The 20,082-nt window shown below is 41.6% G+C and overlaps 3 protein-coding genes and 1 long non-coding RNA gene across 7 annotated transcripts in view; 2 read left to right on the forward strand and 2 right to left on the reverse strand.

The window, feature by feature from the left end:
- The first annotated feature begins 4,778 nt into the window (after window positions 1-4,778).
- Window positions 4,779-7,810, forward strand: LOC145458510 (uncharacterized). Its single transcript, XM_080336903.1, has 6 exons — window positions 4,779-5,440; window positions 5,635-5,766; window positions 5,827-6,040; window positions 6,106-6,493; window positions 6,553-6,826; window positions 6,888-7,810. The coding sequence occupies exons 4-6, from the start codon at window positions 6,288-6,290 to the stop codon at window positions 7,017-7,019; spliced, it is 612 nt and encodes a 203-aa protein (XP_080193029.1). The 5' UTR covers window positions 4,779-5,440; window positions 5,635-5,766; window positions 5,827-6,040; window positions 6,106-6,287; the 3' UTR covers window positions 7,020-7,810.
- LOC145458512 (uncharacterized) lies at window positions 7,052-7,810 on the forward strand. Of its 3 annotated transcripts, XM_080336906.1 has the most exons (3): window positions 7,052-7,268; window positions 7,327-7,488; window positions 7,546-7,810. In XM_080336906.1, exons 1-3 carry the CDS (start codon window positions 7,052-7,054, stop codon window positions 7,593-7,595), a joined length of 429 nt encoding a protein of 142 aa, XP_080193032.1. In that variant the 3' UTR covers window positions 7,596-7,810. The 3 variants fall into 3 exon arrangements, with proteins under 3 accessions (XP_080193032.1, XP_080193030.1, XP_080193031.1); XM_080336904.1 differs by having other exon boundaries at window positions 7,327-7,810; XM_080336905.1 differs by having other exon boundaries at window positions 7,363-7,810.
- Window positions 7,811-8,452: 642 nt separating this feature from the next.
- Window positions 8,453-20,082, reverse strand: part of LOC145458503 (long-chain-fatty-acid--CoA ligase 1-like) — a 62,163-nt gene continuing 50,533 nt past the window's right edge. For both annotated transcript variants that reach the window (XM_080336885.1, XM_080336886.1), the window contains 7 exons: window positions 19,378-19,505; window positions 18,856-18,971; window positions 18,288-18,451; window positions 16,506-16,610; window positions 14,643-14,759; window positions 11,455-11,655; window positions 8,453-8,885 (listed from right to left, as the gene is read on the reverse strand). In XM_080336885.1, the coding sequence (XP_080193011.1) occupies window positions 8,748-8,885; window positions 11,455-11,655; window positions 14,643-14,759; window positions 16,506-16,610; window positions 18,288-18,451; window positions 18,856-18,971; window positions 19,378-19,505 (969 nt within the window). In that variant the 3' untranslated portion in view covers window positions 8,453-8,747. The remainder of the gene's footprint in view (window positions 8,886-11,454; window positions 11,656-14,642; window positions 14,760-16,505; window positions 16,611-18,287; window positions 18,452-18,855; window positions 18,972-19,377; window positions 19,506-20,082) is intronic.
- On the reverse strand, window positions 12,892-14,644 carry LOC145458516 (uncharacterized). The gene is made up of 2 exons (XR_013921154.1): window positions 14,571-14,644; window positions 12,892-14,517 (listed from the first exon to the last, which is right to left on the reverse strand). It is a non-coding gene; the product is annotated as an uncharacterized LOC145458516 (long non-coding RNA).

Here is a 20,082-nt window from a genome sequence, read left to right on the forward strand (position 1 = left end):
AAATAAACTCGATTTCAATTGGAATTTTGCGCCTCTTTAAGCGTCGCGTCGGAGAAATCTCACGTCTTTTAGAGTTTGATACGATCGGCTGAAGCTCTAGGACCATTTTCAAAACCGTCCGCCCGCTTGAACACGTTGAAATAGGGTATCGGATTGTTCATTCTGAATATGCTACTTTTTTAGGGTGTATAATAAATAAACTCGATTTCAATTGGAATTTTGCGCCTCTTTAAGCGTCGCGTCGGAGAAATCTCACGTCTTTTAGAGTTTGATACGATCGGCTGAAGCTCTAGGACCATTTTCAAAACCGTCCGCCCGCTTGAACACGTTGAAATAGGGTATCGGATTGTTCATTCTGAATATGCTACTTTTTTAGGGTGTATAATAAATTATCTCGATTTCAATTGGAATTTTGCGCCTCTTTAAGCGTCGCGTCGGATAAATCCCACGTCTTTTAGAGTTTGATACGATCGGCTGAAGCTCTAGGACCATTTTCAAAACCGTCCGATCGCTTAAGCACGTTGAATTGGGGTATCGGACTGTTCATTCTGAATATGCTACTTTTTTAGGGTGTATAATAAATTTATAAATGAACTCGACTACAATTGGACTTTTGCGCCTCTTTAAGCGTCGCGTCGGAGAAATCTCACGTCTTTGAAAGTTTGATACGATCGGCTGAAGCTCTAGGACCATTTTCAAAACCGTCCGATCGCTTAAGGTCGATGAATTAGGGTGCAGGATAATTGATTCTGGTCAAGCTAGTTTTTCAGGGGGGTCAAATCTGTCTGGTTATCAATTGGACTTTTACTCTTCTACAACCAATGCTTGCAAGAATTGTTCTGTTGCTGCGTGTTACATACGACTCGCAAGATACCGGATGCCAAATTCAAGGCGGTCGGATGGTTTAAAGACGATGAATTAGTGTGTAGGATAATTGATTCTGGTCAAGCTAGTTTTCAGGGTGGTCAATGCTGGTCTGGCTATCAATTGGACTTTTACTCTTCTATAACCAATGCTTGCAAGAATTTTTCTGTTGCTACGTGTTTCATACGACTCGCGGGATACCTAATGCCAATTTCAAGACGGTCGGATCGCTTAAAGACGATGAATTAGGGTGTCGCGGATGATTGATTCAGATCAAGCTAGTTTACAGGGGGGTCAAATCTGGCCTAGATTTTAATTATACTTTTGCGCCTCTGGAGCAATTTACTATACAGCCTAGATCTGCGAGAATCATTTTGAGGAGTCTGATATCATTCAGCTATCAAAACCAGAAAGCAACTCAAAATGGGAGCTCTGCCTAAGCTAAATATATTGCCTGAAAGATGTAGCATATTCATAAAAGTATGCGTGGTATCTCTCACTCAGATCAAGAAACCACTCGATCGATGTCAATTTGCTCAGTTGGTGACGGGAGCTTATGCACTTTCCCATGCTTCTTGAGTTCCCTCACGGTGGGGAATATGCCACATATGCCACAACTGCTTCCACTTGACTCATCCATTCCTTCAAAGCACTGGGAAATTCCTCCTGGTCGATTGATTCCCAATCCTCCCACTATGATTATTCGGCCATAACTATCACGTTTAGTATAAGGTCATAAAGGAATCAAAACTTCTGTGCAAGCATAACATTCAGAATTTGATTTCCGTTGCGCTACTCAAATAATAATAGGCCTTTTGCAGGACTTCGATCAGGTGACTAGGTCGCATAGCAACCACAAATTGGTTAGCAAGCTACTTTCTCGCGCACCTGCTGCAGTGCTAAATATTGCATATTGTACTGTTGATTTCTGGTTGTAAACGTTTCGGAAATTTGTTGTAGAAGTCATCAGAGATTCACCTATGCTAGATGTCAATCATGTACAAAGCATTTAGAATGATATCGTCAGAATTACGCAGAAATCTATCGGTAACGTAGTCGTATTACGGTACTCAACTCTGATCATATGTACTTAAATTTATGCATTTGAAGTAAAGCGATTGGTTTATATTCTGGTAAGAGTATTTGTTAGTTCAAGCAGAACTATTTGTCTGTTGTGGAGCCTGATTTTGGATGGAAGATATGACTGAAGCATCCGGGACCCGCAAGGATCAGGATATACTGTCTGCTGGTTTGGGTGCTGGTGTGCTGCTATAAAACCGCTGAACACATCGGAAGTATCCTTTGGGAGAACCTGCCATCAAGACTAAGCAAAGCAGTGCACTTTATTGTTGCCTTATACAATGCCGATCTTATTAGCACTACTTCACAACTGCGATTGAAGTGGATTTGGCAAATCACACGCGATTTCGATAAATAGTTGATGTCACATATGTGCGCTATTTAGCGAACTAAGGGAAGTAACTATCAAATAACTCTTAGAGCAGCTCAAACGCAGTGACAAGATCGGTCATCCTATACCCAGAGGTGGTCAACGTGGTCATTGTTGGGAACCGAGTACAAGTAATGCCTCAATTTATACTCCAGTACAAGTAGCACTAATTACTTCCAGGACATGTTTAAAGTACTTCAAGTGGAAGTAGAAATGAATTTCTGAAAAGTAGTCAAGAAATTCGTTACATGAAGTAGATTTGGTTGAGGGTCCCTTAGTTTTAGAAATTAATGCCACGTGACAACTGTAAACATTTCATGTTGCATCTTCTTGATCAACGCAAAAGGGTGGTGACACCACAAATATGTGCAATTTTCAAAAATTAATTTAGTTACCGTGGTACTGGGGCTATTTTGCCAGTTGTCCAGGTTGGATTCCCGATACGTTTAGCGCAATATCTTTGGTGTGCCAAGACGGTTCTCGGCGTCACACCTGTGTGCAGTCAGTAGAATCTTTGGTGTGCACGAGACACCGATTCCATATTGGCCAGTTGTTATGACAACCTCACGCTTGAAGGGGATGCAATCATGCGCCAAAGCTACTTTCTAGTTGACAAAATCCCCAATCTGACAAAAAAGTACTACCTAAAAAGTGTCAAGTAGAAGTGGAAGTAGCCTAAACTCATAATGACGCTAGTACTCAGGTAAAATAGTACTTCGTTGCTGACCCCCTCTGTGTATTGGTTCAACCAACTCAGAAACATCCTCTAAAGACGACGAACATTGTTTCTTTTGCATTGACTCCGTAATATTCTGAACTTATGATATTCTTTGATTCATTGAATTTACAAATAAACGTGGAAAGAAGTGCAATTTATTAATTTTTGTGCATTCGATACCCAGAGCATAAGAAATAGTTGAAGAAAAATGCATGTTAACCTTATCAAGTTCAATAACTGCCGAGACTCTTATGCCTATGTATTTTCATCTACCTCCATAGCCACTTGTCTAGACAGATTCATAGCATCTACGGAAGAGCGCTTGTCTTGCTGTACACAAATGAAATATCATTTTCGAAGCAGACATCAACATCGGGAAAGAAGTTCACGACAGTTAGTCAGTGGCCAGATCATCTGCTGACATTTTCTGCTGGCATGAAACCACGCTGCCTTCTACTGCACCGAATTTTATGTGGTGATAATAATTGGCTCCAGGCTGAATTCTTGACGAGGGCATCATCAATTTCTTAGTTGCCTATGTTCGGCTCTCTTGGGATAATCCATCAGATCATTAATTCGTATACATGTGGTATAGCCATGTCTTGAAACTCAAGATATTTGCACTGTGCCAAAGAGTGAAGTAATCCAATCCAGGCAATCAATCAAGTAATCCAGGCCTCGGGACAGTTTGTTGCACCCTCAATTGGAGCTGATGATCATTTTTCTTAGGGTAGTGGCACTTGGCAGCATGACAGAATGATCAATAACTTGTAATATAGGTGTAGAGGTCTAAATATTTTGAATTGTTTAACTGAGAAGCCATACAATAGCATAGGATGTTTAATATAGTATGTAGCACATGGCATGAATTCCTAACACATCAACGTATTGAAACTGGCAGTCATTGTCTCTAGGCTTAAAAATAGCAGTATCCTATATATATTGCAATCGATATCAATCATCAAAATACTGCAATGATTACCAAGTACCACTACAATACAACTATAGTATAGTATACTTACTATTCACACCTAACTTAATGCTGCAATAAATATCACGCAGTCAATGTCCTGCAATGTCGAATTTTGTGTCATAAAATCATAGTTGACTACCAAATAACGGCTACAATGTCGATCATTTTGACGCAAGGAGTTTACATAGTTCATGAATCGAAGACATCAAACATATTTGAATCCTTGCGCATTTCCATGACACTTGCGTTTTATATAAAACGTGTACAGCCCGAAAACGATAATATACTGTATCCGAAATACGGCTACGTTAACGACGGATTTCTGCGTAATTCTGACGATATCATTCTATATGCTTTGTACAGGATTGGCATCTAGCATAGGTGAATCTCTGATGACTTCTACAACAAATTTTCGAAACGTTTAAAACCAGAAATCAACAGTACAATATGCGATATTTAGCACTGAAGCAGGTGCGCGAAAAAGCAGCTTGCTAACCAATTTGTGGTTGCTATGCGACCTAGTCACGTGATCGAAGTCCTGCAAAAGGCCTATTACAATAGAGGCTCGGTACAAGAAGATTGCTCACTGATTCTAGATAATATCACAGCAATAACCATAAATATCCATTTTAACAAGATAGCTACTGCATAATCACGCCAACAAAGCTTAGATTAAGAAAAACAAAGTGTGAAAACCCAGTATTTGACGTCTTGATATTTTCCGGTTGTAAAATTTTTGGTGAAACTTTCCGCGCGCTTTACTTAGTTAGTCTGTCGACGCTCGACGGGATTGGTTTTGGGTTGGAGTGAGCACTGAGCACGGTAGTGAGCTGCTGCTTTTTAAATGAATGTTACGAAGATAATACGACTGGAGTCTGTGGCTGTATAAAGTGCAAATTAGCAGTACAAGAAGGAATCGGACTATTGAACCAGACCAGGAAAGGGACGCTACAAATTTGGCGAACACGCCAGGACATACTGTACTGATTTGTGCTATTGGAATAACGGCGACGCTACGGTACCGAAAGGATGAAAAAAAAATGCAGAAGTAGAAAGACCAAGCGCGAATCTATTGAGAAGTATGAGGCCAACGATCAGGAAAGTGAAGAACAATATTCTGCCTTTGTCAGTACTGACTCTACTTAGGGCACTGGGTGAATTGAAGGAATATCTAAACAGAAAGATTGCACTACAGGAAAAAAGGCTGTTAAAAACGGAGGGTCGACTGAGTAATAGTATTGATGGTCTTGAACAAGGACTAGCCGAGATTATGACTTTTATTCGGACGGTAACCGGCGCTACACTGCCAGCTCAACCTGCCGCTGCGATTACTGAACGTGAGTCGGTTGAGCAAGAACAGGAAATCGTGACCTCGTCAGAGCCGGTTGTTGAAAAATTTCCGGAACCAGTCAGCCCATCATCTGGAAAGTCAGCCGTAAGTGATGCTATTTCTACTTCGAGAAATTTAGCCCAAGTCATGGAGCAACATTTGACCAATAATTCTTCACTTGGCGCTGATTCCAACGAGGGGTGGTTCGAGTGTCTGCTACATCCACGAGCCGAGCTATTTGACGAAACATCGTATCTCGGAGTCAACGATTTTTAATAATTTTTTATCATTTATTGTAGCGATCCTGTTACAATTCGACCCAGGAAAAGAATCAGACTCAACAGATGTCAAATCTGCCATATACAGACCGAAGGTCATAGAACGAGGCATCTTCGTAACGTTCATAAGTGGTCGGTCGACAGAATTAAAGAGTAAGATTGTCGTTGGCGTATTTATAACAACTAGAAGCAAATAAATATTACATGTCGCAGGTCTGCTCGCTACTTGCGCGAGCCCAGGCAAGACATCAAGCAATGTCGCCCACGGTCTTGGTGTGCTCTCTGTTCGAGATCAGTGGCCACGGCCTATATAGCAACCCACTGGAGGATTATCCATTCGGATAAAATATGTGACGGCTTTGGGGTAGGTTGCGACACCTACAAGAGAAATTTTAAAAAGTTGTCCTTCGAGTCCGACTTTTCAAGCGTGAGTAACTCTGACAGTAATGTGTCACTTTGGTTACCGAAACAATGCTGATTCGTTTATTACAGCTACTCTCCAGGTACGAGAGGCATCGCCAAGTGCAAGCGCTTGACGAAGCAAACACAAAAATGGTCGTCAGCAAACTGAAATCGGTTTTCAGGAAGTTTGTGACTGACGAGCCGGAACAATTAGTAACGTATATTTGTAACGCCGATGGAAGACTGTCCGCAAGCACGATTTTCAACACCCTATGACGTCGCTAAAGGGATTTCTGGAATTTGCGCGTCTGCAGCATCTGGCATTATTGGAAAAAGTGTCACCGGACAACCAACTGAGAGCGTTACAAATCATTGCCACGTACTCGAGAGCGACCAATATGAGGAGAAAGCGCCGGCATGAGAAACGTTTGTCTCTCAACATGAATATCATCAATAAAAATTGGCCGAATATCAAAAGGTTCGTAGTAAGATTAAAATATCGTACAGTTTTAAGTTTAATACGCGTGTTCTTTTTAGGATGGTCAAAAGCGAAACCTTCAAAAGAGACCTTCATCAACCGATAACAAACGAAAACGTGCGCGATTGCTTGGCCGCAACAATAATCCAGATTGGACTCGGAAGTGGCACGAGATTGTCATATTTCCGTAGACTGACTGGATATGAGCTTGGCCACTCGGTCCGTTCTGTTGACGATCTGTCGATGTTAGTCGTACAGGTGAACCACAACCAGTGCCCTTCGAATCAGGGTTTGTTAGTAATGGGTCAACAAGACTATGACCGATTCAAGCAGGTAGGTGTTACGAAGATATGAACGTGTAATGGAGCGGTCTCAAACCTCTTTTCGATTTCAGATTTGCAAGCAGACAAATCCAGACTTGGATTTGTCGCTAGAAAGGTCGCGTTGCGAAACTCGAACGGCAAGCCGTTCCGAAATTTATCGGTTTGTGTCGTCAAATATCTCGGTCGCCACGAAGTCTGCCTAACGTACCAGCATCTCCGTAAAATAGTCGTGACGATGGCGAGTTCGCTAGACGACATGGGACAATATCATGTCGCGATGTCATCGTCGCACAGTACCGAGGTGGCGAGTCAACACTATGACGGGATAGGAAGAACTAAGAGGGCGGCTGCCGGGGCGATTCTATGCAGAAAAATACTCGGGACGGCCATGTCCCGTACACAGGACGACCTATATTCGGATTTGGCCACGTCAAACGTTCCTCCGAATGAAGGTATGTAAAGTCCTATAAAACTATAACGTCATATATCTGACCGCAACTGTTGATTAAGGATCATTTGAATTACCGACCACAACCCCGACCACAGTTCAACCAGAGCCGCAAACGAAGGACGATACCACTTTTCACACCGACGATGATATGCGACCAAACGGAGCTACTTCGGAACCTCTAATCGCTACGGGCCGGGACACACAGATAGTCACAAATGAGGGTAATCTATTTGCTATTACCGTCCAAATTCCATGTCTAATCACATTCAAACGCGCAGATAATGACGTCGAGGAACTAGCGAATTCGATATGTAACCGTCAGAGGTAGCAAGACCACGTTGACGAACGAGCAGGTTGAGAAATTGATCAAAGACGATCGCCTGCATGCATTTTATTACGATCTTGGACCTCTTCTGAGCAAGATTATTCACGTATATAAATCCTAATGCTATTTAACTTTTCAGCAAATGCGTTCAAAAATAAGATTCATCAAGTCGTTTCTAATCACATATAAATCTGGATAAACGGAGTTTTGTTCTTTGACTCTTCATTTTGATCATCATTCATGGGGACGACACGCAAGTTACCGCGAAAACGGGTGTTTAGGCGGGTACGGTTTCGTTGAAATCGCAACTTTTATGTGTCGGAGACCCTGAACTAGGTTGGAACGTGTTGTAGAACTGACACACTAAGACCACAGCGAGATTCACGGCCTTAAACAGAGTGACGGCTTCGGAATTATCGATTGAAAACCCCAAAAAATTGTGAAAACAGGCGTGGCGCCTACAGATGTTCCCTCTAAGCTGCGCACGTGCGCAAATGCGCAGTGCTGAAACGGTCTCTGCGCACAAAAAATCCGAAGTGATGACTTCTAAAAAAAATCGTTGCGCACTGTTGTCCAATGGACCGTGCAGACTCGTGAAAAATTAGAGGGAAGCCGGAGCAGTGGTAATAATGCGGCTCCGGAGCTACTGTATGATAGAAGAAAGCTCCGGAGCCGGATCTCGAGCAATGCAAATTTACGGCTGCTCCAAAGCCCTGGGTGTAAGTGTTCAATAGTTCGGGAGAGGTAATATGAGCCACTGGTCAAATTGTACAACTTGAATTATCCAAGTATCTAAAAGTGACCTCGCCACCTGTGTACCTGAATTGCATCAACACTACATAAGCTGGAAACCTGCAACATTGTGACATATAACGCTAGTTTTAATTTCAAATTACAGGCTAGAAACAATATAGAGACAATCGCATTAGGCATGAATGCATCTTCCACCCCATCCTTAAAGACATACAAAAAGTCTGGATGTAGAAGAGAGAAAGGTAGTGATGCAAATGCAATAGTTGATGTCAGGAGCAAGACTTTGGCCAGAATACAAACTTAATTTACTCGATTGATACGAAGCAAACTTGAAACATAGATACATGCGTGTGCGCTTAGAAAAATAATTGCTATTACTTTCAAAATCTAATGCCATGGCTATCAATCCAGTCCTTGATACATTTGCGCAATGATATCTTTGTATCGCGCGTACAGTTGAGGTCGGCGTGACTTGAAGGTCGGCGTGAGCAGATCGTTTTCGACAGAGAACAGTTCTGAGGAAAGATACGCTTTCTTGGCCTGTAATAGAGGTGTGCGATATTTCAGATGAGATTAAGATTTGTGTGTAGTGACAGACGTGGATGGAGATATTGCCAGTTATCAACAGCAGAATGCTGCCGTTGGTTTTGTTTGAAAACTGAGGTGAGAAGATTCCGGAATTATTGATACGTCAAGAATATATTGATGGAGTTTCAGTTGTTCAACCCAAATCCATTTCCTGTTGCAACATGTGACAACAAACTGCCGATAGAATATCTGCTTGGCTACAGTTGACCGTAAACAACAGCTTGTTATCTGGCTCTTCAGACCTACAGCTTACATATATTGTGGTTGGTCGGATGGCAGGTGAAAAAGGTCCAGTACGCTATGTTGACCCATTCAGACGATGTTGTAAGTTAGGAACGATGTCGGGCCCGTGGATATGCTCAGCTATCACTACTGCGGATGTGGTTAGGGTTTCGGGTGCCGGAGATTAGAGTTGAGGGTATCGTATCGTAACCCTAACCTCAACGCAAATCTTACTGTACTCCCAACTAGGGCTGGGCAAAATCGAGTACCTGAGTGATTCGATTCTGAATCACGGATTATGCTTCGAGTCGAGTAATCGAGTATCACTCATTATGACGTCACAACAGAATGTAATATGTCAAAGTTAAAATATGTACCTTTTATGCACCCACAAAGAATATAATGCCTGTTATATCCATCATATTTAAGATACTTCGGTATTATTTCGACCATACTGGTTTCATTGCACTAGTTGACAATGTTGGGATGATCATGACTTCGGAAATGTGCAATTTCCAGTAACGTTCGTAGCTTTGTACTATATGTTTCGTATGCTACAATACGGTCAATCACTGTTTCAAGGCTTCAACAGTGAAAATTAGTTTCGAAACTATAATTTGTATTGATCAATTAACTTTCAATGGCGAGGAACGTATAATTTCAGTACTCGAAAAAATCCTATTTTACTACTCGACTCGAATCATTAAAATTAATACTCGATTCAGATTCGAGTACTCGAATCATTGTGCCCAGCCCTACTCCCAACCCTAATCTTAGGAAACCCTAAACCCGACTTTGATCCTAACCCACGTCCAACCATAATATCCCCCCTCCCATAACCTGAGATCTGTGCGCTGAATGGACACAGACATGCCTCAGACCTGATACCTGCGCTCTAAACGATGTGTGACCTTTATATGACCTCTATGTCTGCGTTTTTAGTGATATTTGCGATAGCTGAGTACGTTCACAGTAGCGACAGCTGTGATAGCTGCTGCAGCTGCAAGTATATCCATGGGGCCAACGCTGCAATTATGAGATTTAAATTAGATTACTGGTACCTGCATTTTGCTCTATCTAGTAGCTAGAGCAGTTGTTCTCAACCGGTGTGAAATTTACATCGCACGAGATTTCTTTGCAATTATGCGCAAAATAAGTCTAGTCTTTAGCAAACTGTCAGCAATCTAAACCGGGCTCGATGTGAAATTTGTACATTTGATAAATCAAAATCGCTGCCCGCAATCAATATCCCTCGTGAATTCGCTTTACCCGACATATCGCGTGCCTCAAGGGCTGAATTCAGTTTTGCACAATACCTTGATTGATCGCAGAGAGGAGCAGACATAACGGCGTCTGTTGTGTGTCAATGCCCTTTTGAAATCCTCATCGTCTTCCTAATCACTACCGAGAAACAAACTCCTTTATAAGTGATGTCCGCGTTTACAAGTTCGAATTACAAACATAGCCATCCACATTGCAATTCTTAGGTAGCGTGCAGTCATACCGTAAAAATGTAGGCTTGGAGCGCAATGTTATGCTACAGGCAACGAATTTGATAATTAGGAAGTAAAGTTGATCAACTTATTATAGGTAACAAATTTCCCGCCTCCCATATATTATTATCCCTATTTGTTGGAACTACATTTGAACTGCTGTTGGCTGCCAGTAGAGCTGTTGAGGTATTGCTATCCTCACGCGTGCTACACAGTCTGCGTGGAAATGCGTTTGGCATCGATGTTTGACAGTATAGGCTTCTACACCTCTGTATTCATTATTGGCGATCGTGCTTGGCCTCGTCGATATGACGGTTTAAATTGGCACTGCGGTAGTGGGCAGAATTTATTGTGAAACAAATCTTATGAAATAGAATCTAAACGCAGCCCAATGTTTAAACGAGATCGCAGCAGGCCACTTATGTGATAGCAGAGTTAATAGCTAAACATTCAAAACCTCACATGGAGGCGGAGAAGATTGTTCTTCTGGCTTGCACTAGAATAGTAAACAAAAGTTTTGGACCAAAGCTGCGGAAGAATTGTATTTGTTCCATGTCCGCAGATATAATAGATACCGTCATTTCTTCTTTGACGCAGAGCCTACCTGAATGCTCCGAAAAGATAAAAGTACTTGGTCAGAGAACACCTCTGTATGACTGTGGGTGCTAACTATTCTGGTGGTGTGCAGGTGCCGTAAGCCAAAAAAAGTTGACAACCAGTGTGCTGGTGTGCCGCGTGGTCAAAAAGGTTGAGAACCACAGAGTTAGAGTCTGGTTGAATCCGAGTTGACAGGCCACGTGACTCACCAGTTCAAAAGCAAACAGTCCGTTCTTTTGTCCAATGGCGTTCATGTCTTCTAAAATCAATTTGGCGGCAGTTTCATTGCCGCAGATTTCTTCCAAGCTACCGTTGACGCCTCTCGCTCGACACCATGGAACGATCGTCTCCGCATCAGGGACAACAACTGCTACGAGACTGGATTTCAGACTCTCGCCGTGAACAAAAACCTGAAAAATTTTTGCATGAGACTCAACCAATTCAATCGAATTTTAGTCGAATTTTGAAAAAAGTGTACAGCTATGTAATTCTGAACTAATTTGAAGAAAACTATAGCTACATTCCAAATTCCGGTATAATTTGGGAGAACCTGTATTGCTATAATTCTAATTCTAGTCTAATTTGCGAAATATATAGCTGTATTCTAATCATAGGCACGGACTTTTATTTTTTTACGAGGTGGCGAAGTTGTGACCTCATAATTGTTCCATAGCGATGTCGTGATCGTCGTACGAAATCGCACTTTACTTCCTGCCGCTGGTGTGTGTGCAGCGTTAAACCACTCGCGTAACATTTTAATATCGGCACTGCAGACTGCACTCATTAATATCAAACCATGCAGTCGAGTTATTAAATGGAATCTTGAAACAGTACGATCATTCGAAAGTGTAAATGCCGCCTGCGCTACCAGTCCATCCGACGGAATGCATCGAACAAAAATCAGAATTTACGTCACTGAGAATTTAGTATTCCATCAATGTTATTCATGCGCAACGCGCCGTGTGAGTAACGAAATATACTGGCCTGCCAAGTAACATACGACATCTCTCGACTATTTCAAACAGACAATAATGATGATTACAAACGCGAAATCGTGCAGCCAATCAGTAATTGTCTCTTGTGTTTTTTTGCTTCGCGTTGACCAACTCGCATAGCGGCAATTATTTGCAGATTAAAAGAGCGATTTGGATGGCATTGGTGCATTTCCCGATTTACGTTCGCGAAGCATTTCGGGAGTACATCGGTCAATTCGTAAATTCAATTTGCATGTCCACGGCCGCCAACACATACTAATTGCATTACGTGTTGACTGCCGCCCAAATTTCCTTCTACAGCTGCAGGTTGGCCACCCCTGGGCTAGAATTAATTCCACTTCCGGGCGCATGCCGCGATCTTATCAATAGAAATCCACTGTCTACCTAATGCCTAATAGTTTAATATTCAATATTGTTGTTCTCGATACGAGTACATATAGCAATCAAGTTTACCGGAATGTAGAAGGTTCCATGTTCAAGAGAATCGAATAAAATCAGAATTTGTGCCACCCAGAATCTTGTGATGCATCAATATTTGACAATGGCATGGCATGGTCTACTGCACGTTAATAATGAAAGGCACACTGAAAATTGACTTTGTGCGACAATTTCGGACTGCAAATGTATCAGGTAGATAACCAGAAATATGGATGATGGCAAATGAGAAAGCGTGTATTCTAATCAGTATCGCCACGAATGGGTTTTGAGTCTGACACCGTATTGAGTAGCTTTCATCGCGACAATTGTTTTCTCATTATATCGGTATTTAAGCTGTATTGCTGCATTTCCCGAATAATGTCACTGGCAAAGCCTTGTTAAAGAAACGAATCCGATCAGAAATGAATTCAAATTCGTAGGCACACACCAACACAGTGAACACACCCACCAATTTCGCGCTCCGATTACCAAGACTATCACGAAGCTAGGTAGCTCACGAATGGTTTTGTAAACAAAGATGGGCGCACATGATTTAGATTTCAGAAAAGCAGAACGTCTATTTGGGCGCCTTATCGGGAGAGGAGATCTAGGATGGTGCTTCCCAGCACACGCTAGGCGCGTAACCAGTCGAAAAATTAGGGGGAATTTAGATTTTGTTTTCAAGTTTACCAATATAGCATCAATTCAATCCGGGTCAAGTACATGTGTAAATGGCGATCATATAATCTCTTCGTATTGACGATTTTTGGCGTTATGATAAGCTTGCCAAAGGGTCGGAGAGTGCCGTCAATTAGCAAGTCCCTGATCTCTGGTGAACAATTAAATACGCGCGCTTATTACGCAGTCTCGGCGACAGTTTCCGTATAGCATAATGTCCGAACTTGATGGCACCGATTTCAAACCTTTGTCGTCTTTCAGAACTCAAGCCATGATACACATCTTCTGATCGTTACGTTCAAGTATTAGCGGGAATCAATTACGCACGTTAAAGTCTGTTTGCAGCGATTCGATGTTATTCGGTTTCGCGATGTCGCTTTTTGATCAATGACATACAACAATCACTAATTAGCGTAAACTCGACCGCCTGTCTCCAAACCAGCGAGAGTTAGGAGCCAAAGCATGCTATGCCCGAGACGCGATAGTTAGGCCAGCAATGATATCTTTCATACCAGGCCTATTGCAGATGCTATTGTGTAGGCCAGCGATGATATCGTGCACACTAGGCCGAAGCCGCCAATGCAGATGCGATTGCGCAGGCAAGCGATGATATAGTGTGAACTGGGCCTATTGCAGATGCGATTGTTTAAGCCTGCGAAACCAGGCTTGTTCGAGACGCGATAAATCAGGCTAACGACGATTGCCACGCGCACGGGAATGAATGACGACCATCTCAGCGGGAAATCATCACCGACTCTTTTCGCTAATTGACGACACGTTTTTCGCAAATCGGACGCGTGGAACACTGATAACACAATTATTGAATTGCAACTGAATATTAGTGTTAGAATGATCATTTCAAAATGACGGGGTTTCGAGTTTCAAATAGGGAAACCACCGTGGCTACGAGCCTGACACACACGCGTATCGAAATCGAAGACATCTCTAACAAGGTCGCATCGATTCGCCTGATCACTAATTACTGGTCACAAATCACTGGGCGTTCGAGCATTTTGTACGAGGTGGCCGCCACCTTGCAAATATGGTCACAAGGTGGCTGCGCCACCTCGGAACCTCGTAAGTCGGCGCCTATGATTCTAATATAATTGAGAAACAGCTATACCAGTAGCTATAATTCTAATCCTAATTTAAGTTGGAAAAAAACTACAGCTATACCAGTAGCTATAATTCTAATCCTAATTTAAGTTGGAAAAAAACTACAGCTATATTTTAACATTTGTAAGATAAATTGGTAAAAAAGTACATATATGCTAATTCTAGTCTCATTTTGACAAGACCTGACAGACCTGCGCAACAGGAGAGGACTGAACGTAGATTTGCTCAATCTTTTCCGGAGCAATGTATTCCCCTTGCGATAGTTTGAAGATGTGCTTGCTGCGATCAAAGATTTTCAACGAGCCATTCTGAAAGCACAAGAGCTGCCTCCTAGATATTGCAAACAGGCTCGTAGTGACTTGAGTCACAATTTTTTGTTGACTCGACTTGACTCGAGTCCATTTGAGTACGGACTTGGCTTGCGATTGAGTCACTGCGCTTGACTCGGCACAATTTTATATGACTGAAATCGGTCTCGTATATCAGGAGAGATAATTGAAAATAGCTCTGTGTTGTAATGACTCGAGTCATGACTCGACTCGAGTCTGACTCGAGTCACGATTTTCTGATGACTCGACTTGTCTCAAGTCATTTTCTCAAAATTCGGAAATGACTCGACTCTACTCGAGTCAATTTGTGTATTGACTCTTCTTGGACTCGAGTCGCTGCGCATGACTCGAACCAAGTCATATGACTCGAGACTCAGACAGCCAAGACCGACATTTCTTTGTAACTTCGAAGAATAGTAAAGTAACCACACTATCGGGATTTCATCTATTAGTACTGGTACTTGAAATGCGACCAAAAACTGCTTAAAGTGAGGAAAATTAGTATAATATAAATGCGAACCGTTCGACATCGGCAAACATTGTTATAAAAAGTGGGTTCAACAAGACTTCAACTCGAAACTGAGATGTCAACACAATGACTTTGACTCGGACTCGAGTCATAATACCATGACTCGGACTCGACCCTCTGCTCTCTGACTTGGACTCGGTGGTGAATTGAACATGACTCGAGTCATAACTACATAAGACTAATTCCATTATAATTTAACAGGGGCTGTAATGCATACCCTCAGAATTGTCCAATATTTACAAATGTTATTCTTTTTTGAATTCCAAGTTTATTAAAAAAAAAGAATTGAAAAATGTTCAGCGGTTCAAAAGATATTGCGATTTAAAATCCTCTCGTCACTAGGTGGCGCTACTTTCAAAAATCTTTGAAATCGATATTTTTCGCTCAAATGATGGTAGAGAACCAATTAACCAATTCTGGGGCCAAGGAATTCAATAAAACCAACTGTTTCGCCCTAAACTCAATGAAAAAAAAGTTACGGATGAAAAAAAAAATGGGGGGGACGGGTTTGAAAATGTCTGTAGGATACGGCCTACACAAAAAAAAATTCTTGTGAAATGTGCTTTTAAGGAGTATGGTTGATAAAAAGCTTGATTTTAAATTTCACATTTATTCCACCGTGAAATATGCATTACATAAAAATTTCATGGTCTCAACCCATATCCCTGCTCACCGTAAATACTATTATCACCAGTCATATATATCAATAAATTTATTCATTATGATTTCGAAATTTTTCGACTTGCCACATTTCAAGATCAATTGTAAATATTTCTTTTGTTACTTGCTTTTATTATTGTTGCAGGGGTGGTTCTGCACGGGTTCTACTTGAAAAATTTCGAAAGCCAAATCGAATAAATTTGTTCATATATATATATATCTATAGATGAATGTTGTCAATGTAGAAATTGTAGACAGAAAATTGCCCATATTTTCAACCTCTAATGGCCGATACCGATATTTCTTTTAAAGTGTGACACCTATCGACTCGATACGATCGGCGAACTGATAAGGAGATGTCTTCTAATCATGATTGAGAATATAATTGAGTGCCCGAATAAGAGAAGAGAAACATTTGACAATTGCATTAGAATTAGATTAGCGGCATTTTGCTCAAATCCGATAATTCTAGTTGTCTGCTAGCTGGTGTCTTACTAGCTTGCGGAAATGTCAGAAAGTAGAAATTTTTAACAAACCGGAAGCCATTGGCCGACATCTCCTGTATGGAGCCAACCATCTTCATCCAGCGCTGCCCTGGTTTTATCCTCGTCCCTGAAGTATCCCTTGAACAGCGATGGACCCTGAAGCATTCAGTCTGATGAAAACATGATATGGGAAAAAGAAAATGCACTTCTCACATAACGAACTTGATTAGACCAGGGGTCACCAATTTTTTTGCAACCAAGAGCTACTTCTTGGGTACTGATTCAAGTGGCGCGCTACCATTCACTCCCGCCGTTGACCCGGACCATACTGTATTTCCATTTTTATATTCATAGCACTGGGCAGGAATCACATTGTGGGAAGACTTCTAAGACAGTCTTGTAAAATCAAAACATCTTAACTCAACTTCAACTTGCTAGCCACAAACATTTTCAAGAAATTACTTCGCCCCATGTTGGTACAAATTATCCAACAAGAGTCAACTCAAATTTTAAAATAAATCATTTCACACTTTGGACGGACATCATGTTATCTGTTTCTATATCATTCCATGGGAAGCCTGGCATTACATGCTATCAACTTGTGTGCTGTACTCTGATATGCAACTGGACACTGCAACTGTGAGTGATTCTTCCAGATGTGCATCAGTGAGGCGTGTTCTGTGTATGTTTTTGATGAAGTGCATGTCAGAAAAGGCTGATTCACAACGATAAGTTGAACTAACCATGCTTGCAACCTTCAACTGCTGAGCATGCACCTCTGTACTTTTCCGTGTCAGCAAGGAAAGCAAAGGTTTGGCGCAGCCGGGTGGGCTATGGGGTGGAGCTCAATTTTCAGTGTTACAATTGCAATAGTCTCCAGCTGTTCAGCATACAGGCTCAATCCATTTCGTTAGACCGGACAGCAGCAAACAATTATAGAAAGTTACAAACATGGAAATAAGCTGTATTTAGAGCAAAAGAATCAAGCTGTGTCAAAAGATACAATACTTAATGGGCATACAGACATTGGGAATCTGCTGGTGCTTCACGGCTATATGCTACCTAATGGGGATGTTGTTTACACCTTTGGCATTGTCCAGGGCGTAGAGCTACCATCACCAATTTTGGCTCAATTCCAACCTATAGAGAAAAAAGTTTGGGAATGAATGTAAAATGAATATAAAAATTCTTAAATTTCTACTGGCTTACCCCATGATATTGTTGGGTTGCATGAAAATACGATGTACAACAAATTTGGCTGAATTCCAACCAGTGGAAGGAAGGAAGGAAGGAAGGACCTAGTTTATTTTTGTCCTTGATGCTTTTGCGGCATATACACCGACTCATATACATACACACGATCTGCGCATATACATATCATGAGTGCATGATGTGCATATGCCGCAGGACAAGGAAAGTGCAGATATAGCATTTTTATGGCTTTCTAAGTCTTGCACCACCACCCCATGCTATCCCAGTAATGCATGAGCGCCATGCAGGCAAGTCATAGATACCAGTGTTACCAATCAAGTCTTTGGTCTGACCCAGCCAGGGATCGAACCCACGACCTACCGATCGAGATGCCGGACGCTTTACCATTACGCTATCTCGTCGGTCAGCAAGTTATCAATGTTCAGAATTTTAGACTTAGAAAGAATAGTATTTACGGTGACAAATTCTTAATTCATTTTTATACATCTACGTCATCTACCCAACATAAATACTATGATTTGAAGTCCAACATTTTAGGGTAGCCAGCAAAATTTGAAGAAAAAGAATTATTTTCGTATACCCCACCTACCCTCACATGAAGATAGCTAAACTGGTTATTACCTTCAAACAAACCTCCCCTTTGTTTTCCGTAGCAAAGTAGTTTTTCTCGGGGACGTCAACAAGTTTCACAAAGCAACAGGGCAAAAGCGAACCAACATTGCCGCCAGAGTAGTCACCGGGCAGTGTGACACTAAGCCCCGCGCCGCACTCTGTCTGTCCATATCCTGGTAAAAACAATGACGACATCACTAGAATCAAACTGATTAAAACCCTTATCGTTATCGGTTCACAGATCGTATCAAGCCAATACCATACTTTGTCGGTCATGTTCGTGATGTCGCAACCAACATCTATGACTGCTAGCTAGACTGGTAATATTGATCATTTCTTATAGCTTGCAGTTGTCCAGATGCAGCCATTCTAGTTTAGTTCACGTCCAAGTATATAGCGATGGCTGTAAAGCAGCTGAAATAAATGCGCTCAAGTTTTGGAAATGCGCCTCCGAAGGCTAAATGCTGTATCAGTTGAATATCGGGTGAGAATATCGAGGTGGTCCGCTTTATGGGTTAGGTTCTACTTGGGCACTGCAACGATCATTTCTAGTTGTGATTTATCATGGAGTACAAACCTTCAGTGAGCGGTATTCCAAGAGCGCAACGCATGAAGCTGAGCACTGTCGGTGAAATGGGAGCGGCACCCGTCACGCATATTCGCACGCGGCCTCCAACCATGTTCTGAACTTTTCTGTGATATAGCAGATGGCGATAGCCGGGTTTGCTTTGGAAATGGTACAATTGAATGGTTTATTCACACGGAATGATGAACCAGAATATTTTCAGCTGAAATTTTTGAAATTTGAAATTGCGCTGGACTTGTACAAGCTACCAATCTAGTTAGTTGAAGTTGATCTAACTAGCCTACTGGAGTTTTCAATCGTTCTAATCCTAGATCTAGTGGGGCATTTAGGGAGGTTAGCACCCAGTTCTAGTTCTGGTTAGGTATTTCAGAAAAGAGTAGTTATAGTTCTAGTAGCGATTTTCGAAAAATTCATAGTTCTATTCCTAGTTGCAGAGTTTTGAAAAGTGCAAATTCTAGCTGTGCTTTTTGGAAATGCAGTAGTTTGCACAAGTCTGGCACGAATGAAACCTACTTGAACACAAGCTTATCCCAGATGGTATTTCTTGAGACAACACCCTTGTTGAGGAGAGCCAGTTTCTTCCTGAGGGCAAGGTCGAGCATGAACTTTTTAATCTTCGACTGACGGGCGCCAGCATTGATCTGAAAAAATGTTCAAAAGATTATTTATTTTTCAAATTCTAGTGGCTAGATGTGAAAATGATGAGGCTCGGTAAAAAAAAACGCTGCACACTAAATTTGGCTCAATTCCAACCTGCAGAATCGTAGCTACAAGAGCAGAAAGTTTATCAATTTTATTTCAAATTTTACCGGCTAACGCATGGGATTGTTTATAGCAGAGGTCTCAAACACGCGGCCCGCCAGAGCATTTTGTGTGGCCCGCGACGATATTTTATATTTTTAATAATTTGAAAATATTTTAGTGTCACATATATCATTTCAGGTTATAAAGTCAAAATCCCCTGTTAAATTGCCCCAAAAGCCTGAAACTATTCATCAAACTTCACTATCACATCAATTGCAAACGCCATACCATGCAGTGAAAGATTCACTATTTCGCCACATTTCCAATTCATGATGACCAGACCTGACCCTTAGACGATTCGTGACTGAAGTTTGTGAGTTGGACTTGGACGCGACCTTTCTTAGAATTACTCAGACTCGGGCTAACTCGATGGCAAAATGAAAATGACTCGAGTGGACTCGAAGTGACTCGGAA

The sequence above is a fragment of the Botryllus schlosseri genome, chromosome 16, assembly GCF_051294905.1.
Source record: "Botryllus schlosseri isolate E-star chromosome 16, Bs_hap1, whole genome shotgun sequence".
NCBI lineage: Eukaryota > Metazoa > Chordata > Ascidiacea > Stolidobranchia > Styelidae > Botryllus > Botryllus schlosseri.